Raw genomic sequence first — 17,733 nt, 5'->3', positions numbered from 1 at the left:
ATTGAGTGAGGATTGGTGCGGTTTGGTTTGTTTTGTTTGGTAAGGAGGTTTTGTTTGGTATGTTTTCTGTGTGGACTGACGTAAGGGATTGAAAGGCGAGTGATGTGGTTTGTAGGTACTTCGTCGGTAGATACGCCAATTGTACTGTTGCCCAGATTACGGAATATTTAAGGCCGAATTATTACAGGGCAGAGCCTGTTTCGTACTTCTAGAATTTTGCTCCCCTGCCAGTAAACGGTGGTCTAGGACGTTCCGTATGAGTACCACATCCTAGTGCTATAATTCATTTGGTGACATGGTTCTATATGTCGGGTTGGAGATCATCCGATACTTGTATCTTTCTAGGGTGGGTATATCATAGGTGTACTCTTATAAAAAGACGATTTCATGACCTAAACTGAAATGGGTACGAAAGAGACAACTTGATTTGTTGAAGAGATCAAGGGTTGTTGTATTGAACACCCGTAATGGCCCTCCTTTGGATAACATTTTTGTCGCCAGGTCCAGAGATGTATACGTGCAGCACTGTCATTACTGAGTCATTGTTGAATCATGGCGTATCACTCGAGCCCGAATGTTCCCTCGTTTGTCGTGAGAATTCGTGCGTTTGGAGTTAGGCACAAAGCGAAGACCTCTGTGTCATACAGTTCGTAGTTTTCTGCCGGTTTGGTGTTTGTTATATAGCATACGAAGGCTACACGTACGGACCGGCAGTGTACGGAGAATCCAGGAAGAACCCATGCTAGATCAACGTCCCGTACGACAGGTGTTCATCTCGCATCTGCCTGCTGCGCTGCACGATTAACTGCACCCCGCTCCATTCCATCCCATCCGAAAGGCGAGTAATCAATTGGATCAAAAAAAAGCGAATGGTTGCACGAAAGGGATGAATGAAGCTGCAGGTCCGCGGGTACCTAAGTTCGAGTCATTGTGAAGGCCCTAACCCTAGCCCATAGCCCCCATGGCCGCCAAGGAAGCTGTCACGGGAATGATGAACTCCCAAACGCGTCTATCCAGGTCGAGGGAAACAACGTCCGTTCCGTATCCTGCCGAGTCATCGCTGCTGCAGGAAATACTTTTAGACTTTGACGCTTTTTTGGCTTTTTCGTGTAGGGAGTTTTATCAACTGGTACTGGCGGGGGCTTGGAGACGATGGGGGCCAGATTTTCTGGAGATGCGTTAATGGGGTCTCTCCGTGATATCTCAGCAAGTTATAGTGGAACTAACATGTGTGACTCATTACTAGTAGGTGGACCGAAACGCAAATATACAACAAAAGAACAGGTTTGCTGATTGTCGGAGTAGACAGGGACTTGAAAGGCAACGAGAACTGCTAAAGCTTCAGCCTAGAAGCACAGCCAAGAAAAGTTAAACATAGTTGCTCACCGTCTGAGGGCTTCTACCTAAAGGCTTTTGGTTCCGTCATCAATTTGTTTATCCAAGTCTTGAATTCCAACCTCTTCGATATTTGGGTCTCTTGGTATATCTCTTGGACCTAGTTTAATCGTGATGGATACCGGAACCGACCCATGAGTATCTCGTATACTCAACGTTGCAACCTTCTGGGGTCAACATGATGGATATAAAAGCCATAGAAGTCCTCTACAGACATTGGACTTTGATTCTTGTCTATCAAGTACTCTGTCACGCAAGATTCGTATTTAGTGATTGTCAGCTGCAGCCTTACAGCCTTACGGCTGAAATACCTTTACTGGCTCGTTTGTTCAGCCACACCTTATATTCAATACAGGTTTTCTCACCATTGCACAATAAAACATAAACCACCCTGAAACTCAGGCTGCAGGTCTATCTGCAGGTCCGGTAAGGGGTTTTCTCCAACGCACACACCTACGATCGAGTGGCCAAAGCCTGCACAAATCTTTACAGTCCTGAAAAAGTAGTGGGTCATATATTCTTCACTAGGTGCATACGCTCATGCGAAGGCCAGCTAATCCGGTCCAATAAGACCCTATTTCACCCCTGGACCTCTAACAAATAGCAGCGTGGCACAGGGCCTGGTTAGTTCATTCTGTTCCAGAGAAGAGCCGAACAATATAGAGTCGTGAGCACGAATCTTCCAAATACGGAGATATTGGTACATAGTAGGTATGTAAATACCTCATTCATGTCCCTAGATTCCCCTTCCTATATTAAAGACCTCTCGATGTGCAGTTTATTAGTAATTGTAGAGGTTAACGGTTTATGTATGGCTTATCTAGATTTCTTTTTCTAATCCATTGCTCTCGGCCCACCCCTCTTCGAACCATTTCCTCTGATCCGGTACTTTTCACTCGGGTCAAAATCCTTCCAGCACGAGTAAAAATAAATACCCTTGTCTCACAGGTCCCGCATTCGGGAGACCAAGGCCGTAATAAGCAAAAGAGAAAGTAGCTGGACTGCTGTAACGTTTCTTCAGTAGACCCGCCGCCACGGAGTAGGGTTGAGTGGATATTCTCGAGCAAGATCGACGGGGAATATCAACGGGAGCTCTTACTTTTACTTGTTCTTCCGATATTTGGAAAGCCTGCATAAAATTATAGAAGTAAAGGTAAGCTTGAAACCCCCTTTTTGTCGGTTTGGGATCATTTTGCATACTTCTTACACACACCACTCTTTTTACTTTTTTTTTCTTTTACTCCCTCGAGCCAACAGCCGAGACTGGGATGTAAAGAATATCATTCGTTCCCCGGAGTTCCAGCTGAAAAAAGTGGAGAACTTCGTTGAGGAAAAAACAGGTTTTGCGAGGCTGAAGGGTTTGTTCTATACGAAGGGCCGTTTCAATACAGAAGGACGGAATGGAGAATGAGAGCATATATTTAGAGAATACGTGGAAAACAATACGCCAATAATTATAGAGAATAGCTCTTATTCGGAACCTACACCTATTCCCCGCACGCCCCCCCCCCCCCCCAACTGGCTCCTACCCCCTTTCCAAGCAATGGTACCTTTTTCATTTATTTTCTTGGCTATTTTCCTCTACATGTGGCACAAATGGAAAGTCTATGATAGGATTTCGGTATAAAAAAAAACTAATTGTTCTAGAAACGCTGATCAGGGATGAAATTAGCTGCGAATCACCATATGAGACACTAAGACGAGAAAGCAAGAATATCTCCCGAGAGCAGTATCACTCGATTCCCACCCCGATCTCTCCATTAGGGAAACCCCCATGTGAGAAGTGGCCACTTTCGTGTATACCAATATCACACAGACGCAGACCTGGTACCTCCCTGTAGGAGGCTATTTCCGGCGCTTGCTGTCAATTCTAAGAAGAAGAGTACGTGGTGTGTTTCGAAAAGCTTAAAGTATAATACCGTACTACCCTAACGCCCTTCAATTCAGAAATTATTATCGAGTTTCCATCATCGTCCTTTCGGCATATCGTCGTTAAAAGTCTAATCCCGTCGGCTCCTGTCACTCGTTTCCAATTATCTGCATCCAACTTGCCTCGTTAGTTCAATCTTCATTCGGCTCGATCGAGAAACCCGAAGCTAGTCATTCTAAGAAACAATTGCTCAAGCACTGTGGGTGCGTTCCTTAGATTCCATTACGTAAACTATGGTCCCTGATATGAATTCATCGGAATAGAAGTTTGAGAATAGCACACCACATTCGCTTTATCGTTGATCAATCGTGGCTGCTCTTTGATCTCTCTATCAACATAGATAAGAGTATATCCAAGTGATGAAGGTTGCTGTTGCAGGCACTGCGGGGCTGGCTCGGAGTATAGGAACAGCAATTTTGGAGGAGAAGCGCCATGAAGTTGTGATTTTATCTCGATATGTATATGCCCCTTCGATTTCTGTTTTCTGTTTAAATAGTGGAGTTAATAATTTGGGCAGGAACGGCCAGATATGGTAGATCAAGGATTCATAGTCATTCGTGTCGACTACCAAGTTCCAGAATCGCTGGTGACGGCCTTGTCTGGTGTTGATACCGTTATATCAACCGTGTCCAAAGAGCCTCAGCTCATACTCATAGATGCTTGTATAACCGCAGGTGTTCGCCGCTTCGCCCCAGCAGAGTTTGAAGGTGTACCTTCCGTACGCCCTATTATCGAACTATGCCGAGACAGAATCACAACGCTGAACCGACTCCGAGAGGTGCAAGATCAAATACAGCCAACTGTCTTTTCGTGTGGTTTCTTCTATGAGTGGTTTTATCCTGGAGGACTTATCAATTCCGGGGCCAGTATGGGGAACACCTGTCCGGTGGCTGGATTTGGGCAAGCTGGCTCGCTTTTGGCGGACATAGATAAAGGAAAGGCGAGGATTCCTGTTCTCGACAACGCAGATACCGACATCTATATTTGTCTTACTTCTGTAGAGGATGTGGGCAAATTTGTGGCCAGGTGCCTGGACATTGAAGACTGGCCAGACCATTTGAGGATGTGTGGAGAGAGATTGACGCTCTCGGAGCTTGTGAAAACTATTGAAGAGATTAGAGGTAGGTATTAACCTCCCTGACCAAAAAAGAATAAAGAAGAAGTATACTGATCTTGATTATTGATGAAGGACAAGCTTTAGATGTGACCTACCTGACAATCGATGATCTTAATGATAAATTCATGGACGCTGAGGAAGTTCAAGATTCAGGCGAAGCGTTTCAACTCGAGGTTATGATGGCGGTTCATAGAGGGGAATTCGATTTTCCTATGGCAAACGTCAACAAGCTGTTTCCTAAGTTTAAGCCGATACCACTGAAGAGCTGGCTTCAGGATCTCTGGGGTGAAATGAAATGAGGGATATTGACTATGGTTAAGCCGGTCGAAATCTTCATATCTAATGTTGAGAACGAGCAACAAATTAATCATGCACCTTTTGAATGAATCCGGCAGGATGATGATTATGGACCTTTTTTCTTTTGTTTCTGTTGAAAGACTATCGCGGCGTTAGAAGCAGCATTGTTAGCGTTGTTATCTGGGGAATTTGTTTCCAGCAAGCCAGTGATTTTCTTATTTTGCGTATTCGAAATCTCCAATCTTCCTTCTTTTTTCTCTCTTTCTCTTTTGTGTTATGTAGCTGTATACGAGCTGAAAATAAAATAAAATAAAAACGATTTTCAGCAATTTCGATATTTTCCAGTGTTCGTGCTTTAAGTTAGCTAGGTTTATACGAAAGAACCACCTAGGCCTTCGGATGGCAAGCTCATATAGTTTCTGACCGCAGGACACATTAATTAAGAGTCAGCCCAAGACCTTGCACAAGCCTCGAAATTTTACTTTGGATATGATCAGATACAAGATAATACGTGCATGCAGAAGCACAACGGCATAACACAAGAACGGGTTTGTGTAACAGTCATATAAGAATGAGTCAACGTCTCGGGTTTACGCACGATGATGTATTTTTTTTATTTTTTTTCTGTACCTGGCGTACTTTGGCTGATCAGATGTATCTTGGATGAGATGTAGCTAGATTTGATTCCTGCCAAGAGTTCGAGGGGTCGGGTGGCTATGGGGGTCAATGATCGATCGCGGGAAAGGTGGCTCACCTCTCATGGACATGGCCACAGCGGCAATATCAACGCTTTCATAACTTACCCTGCTACATTGCTGTTCATGGCGTCTAATCAGACGCTTGGTCGACCATGCTACAGTTTTGCATTCGAGCTTTCGAATTCGTGTGGCCGTGGGCGACGAGCGCGCGCGGAGCTCAACGCAACTGAGGGATTCGGTAATTGGTACGTCACGTCACTTGAAAAAAATTCCGAAGAGAGAAAAAAAAAAAAAAGTATATTGTGATAACTGCCAGCTAACTAGCTGCTACACGGAAAAAAAACATCGTGATAGCTAGGTGCTGGCTAGTACACACCCGGATTGAAATAATGCCACAGCTGCCAGCTATACGTAAAACTCGTGATAGCTGGCTAGCTAGTATACAAAGTAACATATGAATAAATAAAAAAAAAAGGGGCAAAACCCACAAATAAAAAACGCCCTGTACATCATGATATATAATACACCCTCGCTAACCCACCGCCAATATACAAAAAAGTAGAAACTTAGGGATGTTTCCAACAACCTACAGCCCAAACTGGGCTCTCTCGATATCACGATTCCTCTGCTGCAGCTGCTGCTGCTCCTCCACCTTTCTACGCATGGATCTCCTACGGCGGAACCACACGCCGAGGGAAAGAAAGATGAGGACGAGTATTACGGAGGCGAAGCAGTCACAAAGGATATTCCTGCCCCCCGTCTGGGCCTCGCCATCCCGCTGCACCAAGAACTGGCTATTGCTGACGCCGCGCCCACCGTAAGAGGGGCGCCCAAACAACACAGGCCCTACAACACAACCGAACCCATACCATATTAGCCAACCACTCACTCTCGATCCACAAGCTACTCCAGAACTAAACGGAGGGGATCGGTGAGGAAAAAAACAAACCGGGCCACATATTCAGATCCCGCTTGTACTCCCAGTGGTTCTTGGTCAGCTCGTCCATTTCCAGCGAGTGGCCGACATAGGGGAACTTGAACGCCTTGGAGAACCAGTTCTCTTCGGCGGGCGCTGCTTTCATGCCTGTGGAGTAGTGGGTGGCTGCGGGCCGTGTGTATGTGTCCATGACGGGTCTGGGGCCGTAGCGTGGGGGGTTGGCTTTGAAGATTTCGCGAAGGTAGGACATGGCGCCGTAGTTTGGGTAGTCGGACATTGTGGGGTTTTGTAGAAGGGGTTTTTAGGGGGTTTGGTAGAGAGGAGCGTTTTAAGTGTGGGAGGTTTGTGGAGGGGTTGCGAACTTTGATCAAAATATTTGAGGGTTTTAGATGAGTGGTGAAGAGAAGATGAGAGTTAGAGATTGGAGGGGGGGGGGAGCTCTTATGTGTACCGAGACAGTCACAGCGATGGTTTGGGGGATTTTTTTTCTTCTATGACCGATTCGCCGGAGATGTGTGCATACATCGTGATCAATTTGTGGTGTAAAAATCATTTCCCAATGTTCGCTAAACTTAAGCGTTGGTTTGCTAGCACTAAAGCAGCCCAACTAGCAACCGATGTGGACAGACCAGAGGTGGTGGAAGTGGTAATTGACCTATTTGGGTAACGTATTAGGCTTGCGTCTGGGAGAGTGTGCTCATTGCGTTGTCAGAGGAGCACACGTCTATTTTTATATACTGCACTTTCACAAAAAAGGTTTTGCTTTCGGTAAAGGTTTGGTGGGAAATGAAAAATGCTGCATCAACTCTCACTTAAGTTCTCCCCCAACCCTCGTATCAAACTGCCCTTCGGTGCAGGTTTGAGAGTTTGTCCGAGGACCGTGGAATACTGTTTGAAAAGGCCCGAATATATCTCGGGTAGTTATTACATAAGATGCATGTTTGATACCGTACTAGTAAGATCATGTAATCTCGCTCGTTCCACACAGGATACACCCCCTTCGTGAGCTTAAATCCATTACTAAGAGCGCTCAACCATCACGCCCGCACCAGTACTGTGGCCAGAGGACGCGACCACTAAAGGACACGATCACAGGCGGACATGAGGACAGAGTCCATAGCGCAAGTCACAAGCTATAAATAGCCAACAGCACAGCTTCTAAGCTTCCTCTTCTGCTCCTTTAAAATACCACCTATTCGAGAATAAATCTGATTTGCTTTACTGCTTCAAATTTGAATTCTCATTCCATTGGTTGTAATATACAAGCCCAATCTTCACTGGAAATATCGCTTCAGGATTTAAATGAATTAACGGTAAAAGACTACAATGCCACGGCTTTTTGTCATATATATATCTAGGGTGCCATGCATGGCAACCAGCACATGCAGCAAAAATCTAACCCTAACTAAGCATAACTAACTAATTCAACACCATAGTCACTATTGTGTTCAATTATACAGTGTAAGCAATCAACTGTAGACCGTAGTCACTACGGTCTACTGTGTAGGGTAAGCAACGGAAAGAACACCGTAGAGTCTACGGTCAACCGTGTAACGCCAGCGCTAACTATGATTATTGGCAACCAGCGCATGCACCGAATATCCCACGACTTCACTATCAATAGAAAAATAGCAGAAAATTAGAGTAAAAAAATACCCCCAAAGCTGAACTTCCTTTTTTTGATTTTGATTTCACAGTTTTGTCTATGAAACCCAGGTGGTGGTTGCCCTGGTATCCTAGATACATATCACAAAAGTCCGTGGCATTGTAGTCTTTTACCGATGAATTAGACAAAACAAAAATCTCGCTTCAGGATCAATCTCGACGCTTTTCGAGTGACCACCTATGACGCTCCCATCCGGATCCTTAGCGACGACGACACATCGAAAGCAAGTTCCACTCAAAAGGCGCCTTCATGGATTGCATATATGATAGTAACTATGGGCGCGTCTATGGGTTTGGCCCTAGCCCTGGATTGACGCAGACGTGACATCGAGTGAGATCCTGTGAAGCTAGGGGTCATGGCCGGCTGTGTCACGCGGCAAATCATCACCGTAAGTCGGCATACGAGAAAGAAAGAAAAAGCTTTATCACGTAATCTAAGAAACCAGAGAGAGAGGGCGACTCAAAGAAAAGACTTTCAAGTTCTGAATTAAATCTCGACCACATGAATCGATTAGCGAGAACAGCAGTGAGAGGCACATCCTACTGCGCAAGCGACAACGCTTAGAATCCGCAAAAAAAAAATCACCTTGTAAAATCAATATCAAACATGTCCCGTCTCGAAAAAGGATTACATGAATCGGGGACACTTTTATCGGCCCAGGTGAATAATCTCGAGTCTCTCCACTCCCACATTTTTCAGATAGTCTTAATATCCAAAAGAAAAAAAAAACTTATTTTCACCTCCAGACACTGCTTTAATATATCATGTAGCTAGTAGCCAGAGCTTATACATATAACAAAAATCTAATAAAAACTAATAATAAACAAATCTACCCCTTCCTCCTACTCCTCCCCGCAAGCAACGCCCTCAACGGATTCCTCCTCTCCTCCTCCTCCTCCTCCTCCTCCTCCCGTCTCGGCACACCCTGGGGCAGCGGTCTCCGGGGCTCGGCCGGCGCACGGCCGAGGTTATCGAGCGCTCTCTGGCGGCTCCGGTCCCCCAGCCGCGGCACTGGCGGCGGCTGGTGGGACGGGAGCCGGTGGTCGTCTGGCCGCTGCAGCTGCAGCCGCAGTGCTCTGCGGCGGCTGCGGTCTTCGATGCGCGGTTGGGGCTGGAGGGGGCGGTCTTGCTGGCCAAAGTAGCGGGAGTTGCGGAGGCGGTGGATGCCGTCCCAGGAGAAGATGCGGCGCGGGGTGCTGGGCTCTTGGGCTTGCGGGGTGGTGGGGGGTTCTCTGCGGGGGAAGGGGATGTGGGCGGGGGGGGTGTGGTCTGGGTTTGGATTTGGGTTTGGATTTGGCGGATTTCTGCGCTGGTTCCGTGGTGGAGGAGGAGGAGGAGGAGGAGGAGGAGGAGGAGGAGGAGGAGGAGGAGGAGGAGGAGGGTTTCTGCGCTGGTCTCGGGGTGGGGGCGGGGGCGGGGGTGGGGGAGGCTGTCTGGGGGGAGGCCTGGGAATGGGCGCATCTGGCGGGACAGGGGGCCCGCCCCATCTGCCCCTTCTTCTCCGGCCAGTAAGGACTATGGCCCCTCTCGTCATTGCCAACCACGACAGTGGCTCCTCATCGTCATCATCATCATCATCATCATCATCCTCCTCATCATCTCGCTGTTTCCCCTTCCCTTTCCTATCCACCTGCCCCCCCTTCCCTTTTCTGTCCACCTCTTTCCCCTTCCCTTTTCTGTCCACCTCTTTCCCCCTCCCCCTCCTATCCCGCTCCGCATCCCTCCTCCTCCTCCTCCTCCGATCCCTCGCCCACCTCTCCGCCAGCTCCCGCTGCTCCCGCTCATCCCGCTCAGCCCTCTCCCGCCGCTCGCGCTCCATCCGCCGCCGCACCTCCTCGCGCCGCGCATGCAGCCGTCGCTGCCGCCCGGGCTCTACGTAGGCCAGGCCCTGCCGTTGCCGCTGTGCCTGGCCCTGGAGCCGCGTCTGGCGGTAGAGGTCGGAGGCGAGGGTGCGGGCGAGCTCTTGCTGCTCGGCGTAGAGGAGGTGCTCTTGGTAGAGGGTGCGGATTGTGGCGTAGGGGGGCGTGCAGGAGAACATTTTGGTATTTGGTGCTGGGATATATTCATAATTATGGGATATCATAGGGCTTGAATTGGGGAGAGGGGGGGGGGGGCTGGCTGGTGGGGCTGCTATTTATTCTGTGGGGGTCTTTCATGTTGACATTGACCAGGACTGTGGGGTTATTGTGGACTTGAAATCGCGACATGTGGGGGGAGGAGCTAGAGTGGTGGAGTTGGTCTTGAAAACGCTCTCACGATCGAGTAAACATGGAGAGAGAAGATCGGTAATGATCACCGCAGCAGAAAACGCAGTGCAAGTAAGCTACATGTAGCAGCCAGACATTCGCAAAGCGCATCACAGCCCATCACTCGCCCACACTGCCCGAGCTATCCCGATCCGGCTGGTCTCGTCTCCATCCGGCCATTGGCAGCAGCGAGGGTTAGGTTTCATGCACAGCTGCACACCCATTCCCATTCGCGCGCGTGTGGGCCAATCACAAGCACAGAACACCGGGGAGAGGGATTTCTTGTTTGCTTCCATTCGTCTAAGAGCCTGGCCCCAGAAGCTCGATCCGAGTTGGAGAGCTTCCGCAGCTGCAGGCAGTAATTGCGTCCCACCCCACCCCATCGATCCCGGCCCTGCATTCCATGCAACTAATAATGCTAATACTGGTACTGATCCTGATACTTATGCTACGAGCAGTGATAACACAAAATAATAAAAGAACTCACACAAACGCCGCCGCCACTGTTATAATAATACAAACCCCACCTCTCCCCCACCTCTCCCCCACCTCCCCACTCCCGATCCCTCACATCCTCCCACTCCCCCATCTCCCACATCCTCCCACTCCCCCATCTCCCCACCCCCCACATCTCCCCACCCCCCACATCTAAACCGCCAACTGCCCCGCCGCCGCCGCCACCGCCGCCGCCGTAGGCCCATCATGCACCGTCTTCCCATACCAATTCGTGCGCCCACTCTTCTGCACGCCACTCCTGCACCCATTCCTTGCATCGTCATCGCCCCTCGCCGTCACCACCGCGCCAAACGCAGCACCCACCTTCTCCGCCGCGTCCTCGCCGGACCAGTACGCGCCGCTGACACTCCCCAGCCCCAGGATCGGGGCGGTGTGCTCGCCGCCGAACCACAGGCGCTGCTCCGGCACGCCGTCGCGCAGCGCCTCGATGTCGTCGCCGCCGGCCGTGAGGCCGACCTGGAAGTTTGAGTAGCTGCCGTAGCCGGCCCAGCGGTCGCGCGACCACTCTGTTGCGACTAGGTCGGTGGGCGTGCAGTCGGCGGAGGTGGGGGTGTAGTTGGGGAGCTTGGAGAAGTAGGGGGCGAAGAAGGAGAGGTATTGGCTGCGGCCCTCGGGGGTGGTGGCGGGGGGGAGGGTCCCCGTGAGGTGTGCGGAGATGGGGCCGAAGACGTAGAAGAGGAGGGTGGGCTGCGCGCAGTCGCCGGGCAGGTGTGCGAGCGAGAAGCAGCACATGTGCCAGTGGCCCGGGTTGGTGGTGGGCGCGTAGGTGGGGGCGAGGAAGGTGAAGAAGTCGGGGCCGTCGGAGCCCCAGAAGGCGCGCGGGAACTTGATGTATACCTGGCAGGAGCGGGGTTTGTTAGCTTGTGGTCTTCTGGGGGAACGCGAGGGAGGTGGGGCGGACCTTTTCGAGGTTGCCGTAGCTTAGGGAGCTTATGCTATCTTTTATCCGCTGGGGAAGTGGTGGCTGGAATTTGATCATGTCACGCTTCAGGCAGCCTAAAGGTGTAGTAACGATCACTCCATCCACCAGACGGTTCTCCTGCGGCTTTCGAAGACTGCTGAGGAACACTCGTTTCCGGCCGTCCTCTGTGATGGTTGTGATCTCGTCAATGGGCGTGTCGAGCTTGAGGATATTGGCGTCCAATACCGGTTTCAACAAAGTCTGAATCATGAGCTTATAAGTGCTCGCAACAAACAGATTTGCTATTCTCCCAAACCACACGTCAGTAAAAGCATCCCCAGCAGCACAACAATCAGAAAACAACAAGCAAAAATATCCATCAGCACAGTACTCACGTCCTTCCAAAGGCTCCTCCAAGAAAAAAAACTTCAGACTCTGCCTCTTCACACTACTCCCAATAAACGTCCCCCACATCTCCGCCATCGCCAACCAAATCTCCTTCCTCCTCTCCTCCTGCCCCTTCCACCTCACATGCTCATGGCCACCCCTCTTGACGCCGCCCTTCCCGCCGCCCTCCGCAGTCCCCGCGCCCTCCTGCTCGCGCACCGTGTCGGGGCTCGACCCAAACAGCTCCTCCGCCTTCTCGACGCAGTAGTCGTAGAACGACTTGTCCGCGGGGATGGCGGCGTAGCAGCCCTTGGAGTACTCGACGGCCCGCTCAATCACGCGCCACAGCAGGTCCTGCAGCTCGTCGGCCTCGGCCTGGTCCATGACGTCGCCGCCGGGCGTGAAGATGGGGCAGATGTCCGAGTACTGGTGCAGCTGCGACTCGGAGAGCTGCGACAGCGGGACTATGGGGTTGTTTGAGGTGCCGTGGATCCAGTTTGGCCCTCTGAATGTCGCGGAAAACACACATATATAGAAGCAGCCGGTTACTTTCTCATTCTCATTTTCATATTCACATTTTTTTTGTGTGGGTGTGGGTGTGGGTTTCATAGCATGGATGGATTGAGGGATGGATGGATGGATGGGGAGGTCTCTTACAGGTCGACCTCCTTTCCCAGACGATCACTTGTACATGTCCTGCCACCGGCCCTGTCCCGGGCCTCGTATATCACCACCTCGTAGCCCTTGTCCAGCAGCACCTGGGCGGCCTTGAGCCCTGACACACCAGCTCCGATGATAGCAATCACTGGCTTGATGACCTCTGTTGAGTCTGTAGCCACAGATGTGTTAGAGCTGTCATTACCATTAGGAGCGGTATCTGAGCTCGAATTTGAGCTTGAGCTTGAGCTGGTTGCGATGGGGCTCATATTTGTTATACAAAGATTCCTAGGGATGGGTTTAGGATTTCAGAGTTCGAGACGGTGGCAAAAGTGGTGGTTACAACACAGCTTAGATGGGAGAAGGGCGGGAGGACGTTAGGGGGGGCAATGGAACTGGTGATGCAACGTGTAGTCAATGGGAATCCTAAGATGACAGATGGACACTTTTGCGTGCAAAGGGGGGTGCTCGATATAATGGTGAGAGGTGGCGGGACAGACCGTAGCTAGCTAGCAAGAAAGGGGTGCGGAGGAGGAGCAGAAAATAACCTTTATTTATATTCACGAATTGTAAGGGGGGGCCGGGGCGGGCTGGCAATGTCAGACTAGGAAAAGGAAAGGTAAGCAGAAAAAAAAAAAAGTGGAATCATGAGGAGGAGGGGGGGGACACCACACAGTGGCAGGAGTTATCGAATCTAGATAGAGTAGAAAAGCTGCTTGGTGGTGGGGAGGACTCAGACACCAGACCGAGACATAGGGAGGAAGGGTATTCGAACACCCGTCTCGAATTCTGGTACCTAGAGCCGGCAGCTAGCTGCAGTAGCAGTAGTGCAGCAGCTCAGTGGTCCGCACATATTCTTCAAGCTCCAGGCACAAGGCATCGCATCGTGGCTAGAGACACGCCGCTAATCACTGCATGGCATGCATGCGGAAACTCGAACATGTTTCCATGCAGCGACGTCTGGCCGTCCATTCAAGAGCCACCCTGGAATGTGGCGCATGCATATCATCTGCGCCACATCAACAACACCTTATGACCTCGCAAGCTTCCTCGTGTGATGATCCTTGCAAGTAATGAAACATCTAGATAAGCAGCGGGTACGATAAGAGGAGGGGCAGTTCCTGGAATCCTCAGTGTGCACCGGTCCAGTAATTCCCTTCGGCATGAAAAAGTGCTGAAACCGATCGCGATGACGTCCAGCCAGCCGTTCCCCACGATAATCCGGTCAGGCATATAGCACGTGCGAGCCTTGTGTGGTTCTTCCCATAGCCGCCACAGACAGAAAAAAAAAAAAGGCTCGCGAAGCAAGTTTCCCAGGCATGCTCATCATATATCGGCATATGGCCCATGGGAATGTTGGAGAAATAAAATCATTTCCTTGCGCCCTCACCGACTAGTTCCAATTGATCCAGGACCTTCTTCTTCTCTGGCTGATTGATACTCCCTCAGACCGCGCGACAGACCGCACGAAAAGATCCTGGCTATTCCGGGTAAGACTTCCTGTAACCTCATTAACTGAGTGTTTCTCAAGGACCATCCTCCGAAGATACATGTAGTGCCAGCAGCGTCGAAATTCATGACACGTATCCTTGTGGTTGATGTCAAAAAAAAAAGTCAAAAAATAAAAAATAAGAAAAAAAACTTGCTCGAGGAGATTCGCGGAACACACCATATGTCGGATTCGAATGTAGGGTCCGTCATTACGCCGGAAATTGGCTCTCTGCCTCTTTTTTTTTGGCCCATTGTCCTTGGCCATCACAAAGTTACACGTAACATACGACCTGAGATTATACATGTACATCAAAGCTGCCCTCAATTAGAAAGACGACCGGCCGGTATATGCATTGGTTGATCATGAGGGCATTGATACCACGAGTGAATTTCCAATTGATTCTTCACCGCTCAAAAGTCTGATTTCATAACTAGATTGTGCTTCTGTCACAGAGTTACCCCAGCCCCGTTAAACGACTAATGACTCCTGAAGATATGAGGTGCATGTTGCTCTAACGTTCCGTTGAGGTTTTCGAGGGTTGGAGATAAACATTTGAATCATAACCTAGCACTCGGTCGCTCTCCCACGCTAGCACTCAGAATAAACTTTGGCATTCCGCTATCACAACGTCGCCTGTTTGATATTTAGCTTGACGTGGCTTTATCTGTGGATTTGTTCCCACGATGGCTGTTCGTAGGAAATGAGCACGAGACCACTTCATCCCCCCCAAGTCCTCTTTATCTCTCGCTGTGATACCTCGAAACCCGCGATCCTCAGGCCACTACTTGGAGCTATCGACAATACATATCCATTGCAGTCATCGACTCTCAGCCCTCATCTATCTCTCGAGTGCTGCAATACGAAGAAGAACTAGTCCTAGTCGCTGAAGACCCATCCCGATAATCCCTGCTTTCATCTCAAGATGGGCATCAGGCTACTTTCTGCCAACTATTCATCTCCTCCTGTCCCTCCCCCTTGCCAGAAAAATGACCTCCGGCAACGGCCATCACCCAATCCCCAGATCTTCCCAAGAGTCCCTGTTGAGATTTTCCATAAGATCATGCTTCATGTCATCAAATTGAGCTCTCGCTCCGTTCGCTCCAGGCGGGCACTCATGCTGAGACTTTCGTCGACTTGTTCATATCTTCGCAATCTTTTCAAGAACGATGTTTACTCCAGAATCATAACCCGTTCTGCTTTATCTCTGATCAAATTCGTCTCATACCTCTCGGTATCCGCTTGGCCTGGTCAAAGCACTGCATTGAAGTCTTTGACCCTCTGCTGGCTGCAGAAAACACAGTATTCTTTCTATACAACGCCCCATGCACGCCGTGAAGCGTCTAAGAAGATTGTCCTAAATCTTAGGATTGCCTTGGAGTCGCATACTGAAGCACTTGAATCTCTGACTCTCGATTTCCCGGGGGCTGGTGTTGCTTTTCAGACCGCCATACTCACAGTGCCGGGCTTTGTCAGTAAACAACACTTGAAGCATCTTCGTATCACCAATGGTCTCTGTCTTTTGTTTCAGCCTGCTACGTTTCTTCTTTGTGCAATTTCTTCGTTATGTGCGCGAAGTCTAGAGCAGCTGATTATAGACATGTGCTGTGAGACATTTCGTCTCAGCGACGAGGAATATTACCCCCCAAGAGTCATTGTTCCTGGGGATCAAATGTTTAGAACCTACGAAAGATTAGAGAGACTAAAGAAGCTTCAAGTAAAAGGTGTTGCAGGATTCACAGACGAGTGTTTAGCGTGGATTTTAGGTGGATGCCAGTTATTAAACTCCACTAGAAAGGGAAATTCATTGATCCTAGAGGGGTGTCAATCTTTAACGGAGAGGGGTGTCAAGAGGATTTTGGCCGGTATGAATGAAAATTCAAAGACATATACGAGGATTAGGTACTCGTATGTGGAACCGGTAATGAACAAAAGCAATGTTCCTACACCGGATACTTGGTGGGCACTATTTGGTCATGATGAAACCTCTACGATCGACGATGACAGGACGTTCAGTTTCATAACTGATGACGGTTCCTTTAATGCCCTGGCGAGAATAAGCTCTAGAATATCTGATACAACCCATGAGGATCCTGATATCTTCGAAAGTTATTTCGATGGCACTGGGTATCGTTCAAGCAAAAGGTCTCAAGGCTCATATCCATCCACGTATGCTCGCCAACGGGCATATACTCAACATTTCGTACAGCAATATAATCGCGAGGCCCACATCTGCGACTCTACCGCGAACGGTTGTCGAAATCTCCCTCGACTCGATGTCCCATTTTATGATCTTCCTTGCTCTCCTAGTTATGGTTATTGCAGCAGCGAGCTTGGGAATTCTCGTTCGATGGCTCCAGAATGGGTGGTCGACGAAGATGCTAGCTATATTAACTATCATCTCGACTTTGGCATGACGAGACGAACCTCGGACCCTAATGTTGAGGGGCCACCCCAGAAGCCTTCTGGCGACTCTCGTTTCTCTGGTCTTCTTAAGCGTTCGTTGAGTGATCCTCTCCCTGGATCCGCGGATAAGAAGGGCGATAGAAAAACAATGAACCTCAATAGTGGGGACTTCAAGAGACTCACTATGCTCGTGGAGGAGGTTCCTATGGCGAAAGGTCTTAGGTTTATGTCTCTGAGAGGATTGTGGGAAGGAGTAGGTGGTAGGCATAGAAAGTGCTGGCTTAGGTGCAAGATGCGAGCGTGGAGGGATACTGAAAAACTCGGCGAGAAGTAATGTCGATATTATATATATATCGTTGGAACGATATCGTTTCAATAATGATGCAGCTTGCTACTTGTTGAAAGAAACGCGTGGAGGATTTGAAGGTATAATTATAAACTCCCTTTAGTTTTTGATGAATCACAGCTAATGTTACTTTCCTTTTAGGTTTCTTAATATTAAACATTAGCACTTTCATAAATAAATAATAGCTTTAAATTAGGTCGATCTTTTCTACATCCCGCTCAAGAAGTAGTGCAACAATGTCAAGCATGATATGTCACTCGGCGTCTCTCAATATTGCTCCCGATTAGGTGTGATGCAGGTGAACATCAATATACTCGCGACAGTAACAAGAACCTGAACATAAAAACGCGCTAGCAGGGTCAAAGTGGTTGCTACCAGAAAAACGATGTTCAGGTTCTTGTTGCCTGCCGCGAGTATACCCGACAAAACAAAGTTCGCCTAGTCTTGAGACACGGTAGGTGATCCCGAGGACAATCTTTTCTTTTTGAAGACGGTTCAAGTAGGATGGGTAAATCCAATAATTTTGCGGGGAATGTCTCAAATATTTTGTGGCTTGCAGAAGAAGTACCAAAGTATCATAGCTCGATGCTTAATTAGTAAGTTTTAGTAACTTAACTTGAATCTACTATATAATAATGACCATAAATCCAATTTTTGCGAATGGGAGGGAGAGCTTTTCACGGTAATTATTGGAACCCATCACAAGAACGTTTGAATAGTGGATACTAACGGTACTTTTTCCAGA

The 17,733-nt window shown here is 49.0% G+C and overlaps 6 protein-coding genes across 6 annotated transcripts; 3 read left to right on the top strand and 3 right to left on the bottom strand.

Moving 5' to 3' along the window:
• Positions 1 to 1,573: 1,573 nt before the first annotated feature.
• Positions 1,574 to 3,627, top strand: H6S33_011619 (uncharacterized protein; the record flags this gene model as incomplete). The annotated part of the gene is made up of 10 exons (XM_044843000.1): positions 1,574 to 1,670; positions 1,729 to 1,750; positions 1,817 to 1,897; positions 1,967 to 2,062; positions 2,541 to 2,548; positions 3,043 to 3,171; positions 3,218 to 3,277; positions 3,343 to 3,450; positions 3,496 to 3,524; positions 3,589 to 3,627. 10 exons carry the CDS (start codon positions 1,574 to 1,576, stop codon positions 3,625 to 3,627), a joined length of 669 nt encoding a protein of 222 aa, XP_044696387.1.
• A 57-nt stretch (positions 3,628 to 3,684) lies between these two features.
• On the top strand, positions 3,685 to 4,741 carry H6S33_011618 (uncharacterized protein; the record flags this gene model as incomplete). Its single annotated transcript, XM_044842999.1, has 3 exons — positions 3,685 to 3,783; positions 3,843 to 4,446; positions 4,515 to 4,741. The coding sequence occupies 3 exons, from the start codon at positions 3,685 to 3,687 to the stop codon at positions 4,739 to 4,741; spliced, it is 930 nt and encodes a 309-aa protein (XP_044696386.1).
• A 1,282-nt stretch (positions 4,742 to 6,023) lies between these two features.
• H6S33_011617 (uncharacterized protein) lies at positions 6,024 to 6,651 on the bottom strand (the record flags this gene model as incomplete). Its single annotated transcript, XM_044842998.1, has 2 exons — positions 6,024 to 6,283; positions 6,387 to 6,651. 2 exons carry the CDS (start codon positions 6,649 to 6,651, stop codon positions 6,024 to 6,026), a joined length of 525 nt encoding a protein of 174 aa, XP_044696385.1.
• A 2,218-nt stretch (positions 6,652 to 8,869) lies between these two features.
• On the bottom strand, positions 8,870 to 10,078 carry H6S33_011616 (uncharacterized protein; the record flags this gene model as incomplete). Its single annotated transcript, XM_044842997.1, has 1 exon — positions 8,870 to 10,078. One exon carries the CDS (start codon positions 10,076 to 10,078, stop codon positions 8,870 to 8,872), a length of 1,209 nt encoding a protein of 402 aa, XP_044696384.1.
• An 856-nt stretch (positions 10,079 to 10,934) lies between these two features.
• Positions 10,935 to 13,016, bottom strand: H6S33_011615 (uncharacterized protein; the record flags this gene model as incomplete). The annotated part of the gene is made up of 4 exons (XM_044842996.1): positions 10,935 to 11,639; positions 11,704 to 12,005; positions 12,099 to 12,595; positions 12,748 to 13,016. The coding sequence occupies 4 exons, from the start codon at positions 13,014 to 13,016 to the stop codon at positions 10,935 to 10,937; spliced, it is 1,773 nt and encodes a 590-aa protein (XP_044696383.1).
• Positions 13,017 to 15,161: 2,145 nt separating this feature from the next.
• On the top strand, positions 15,162 to 16,976 carry H6S33_011614 (uncharacterized protein; the record flags this gene model as incomplete). The annotated part of the gene is made up of 3 exons (XM_044842995.1): positions 15,162 to 15,538; positions 15,605 to 15,775; positions 15,863 to 16,976. The coding sequence occupies 3 exons, from the start codon at positions 15,162 to 15,164 to the stop codon at positions 16,974 to 16,976; spliced, it is 1,662 nt and encodes a 553-aa protein (XP_044696382.1).
• Between the last annotated feature and the right edge of the window lie 757 nt (positions 16,977 to 17,733).

The sequence above is a fragment of the Morchella sextelata genome (assembly GCF_020137385.1).
Source record: "Morchella sextelata strain SCLS chromosome Unknown scls_6, whole genome shotgun sequence".
Lineage (NCBI taxonomy): Eukaryota > Fungi > Ascomycota > Pezizomycetes > Pezizales > Morchellaceae > Morchella > Morchella sextelata.
Note: the sequence above shows the minus strand (reverse complement) of the source record. Positions and strands in the feature narration are given on the sequence as shown.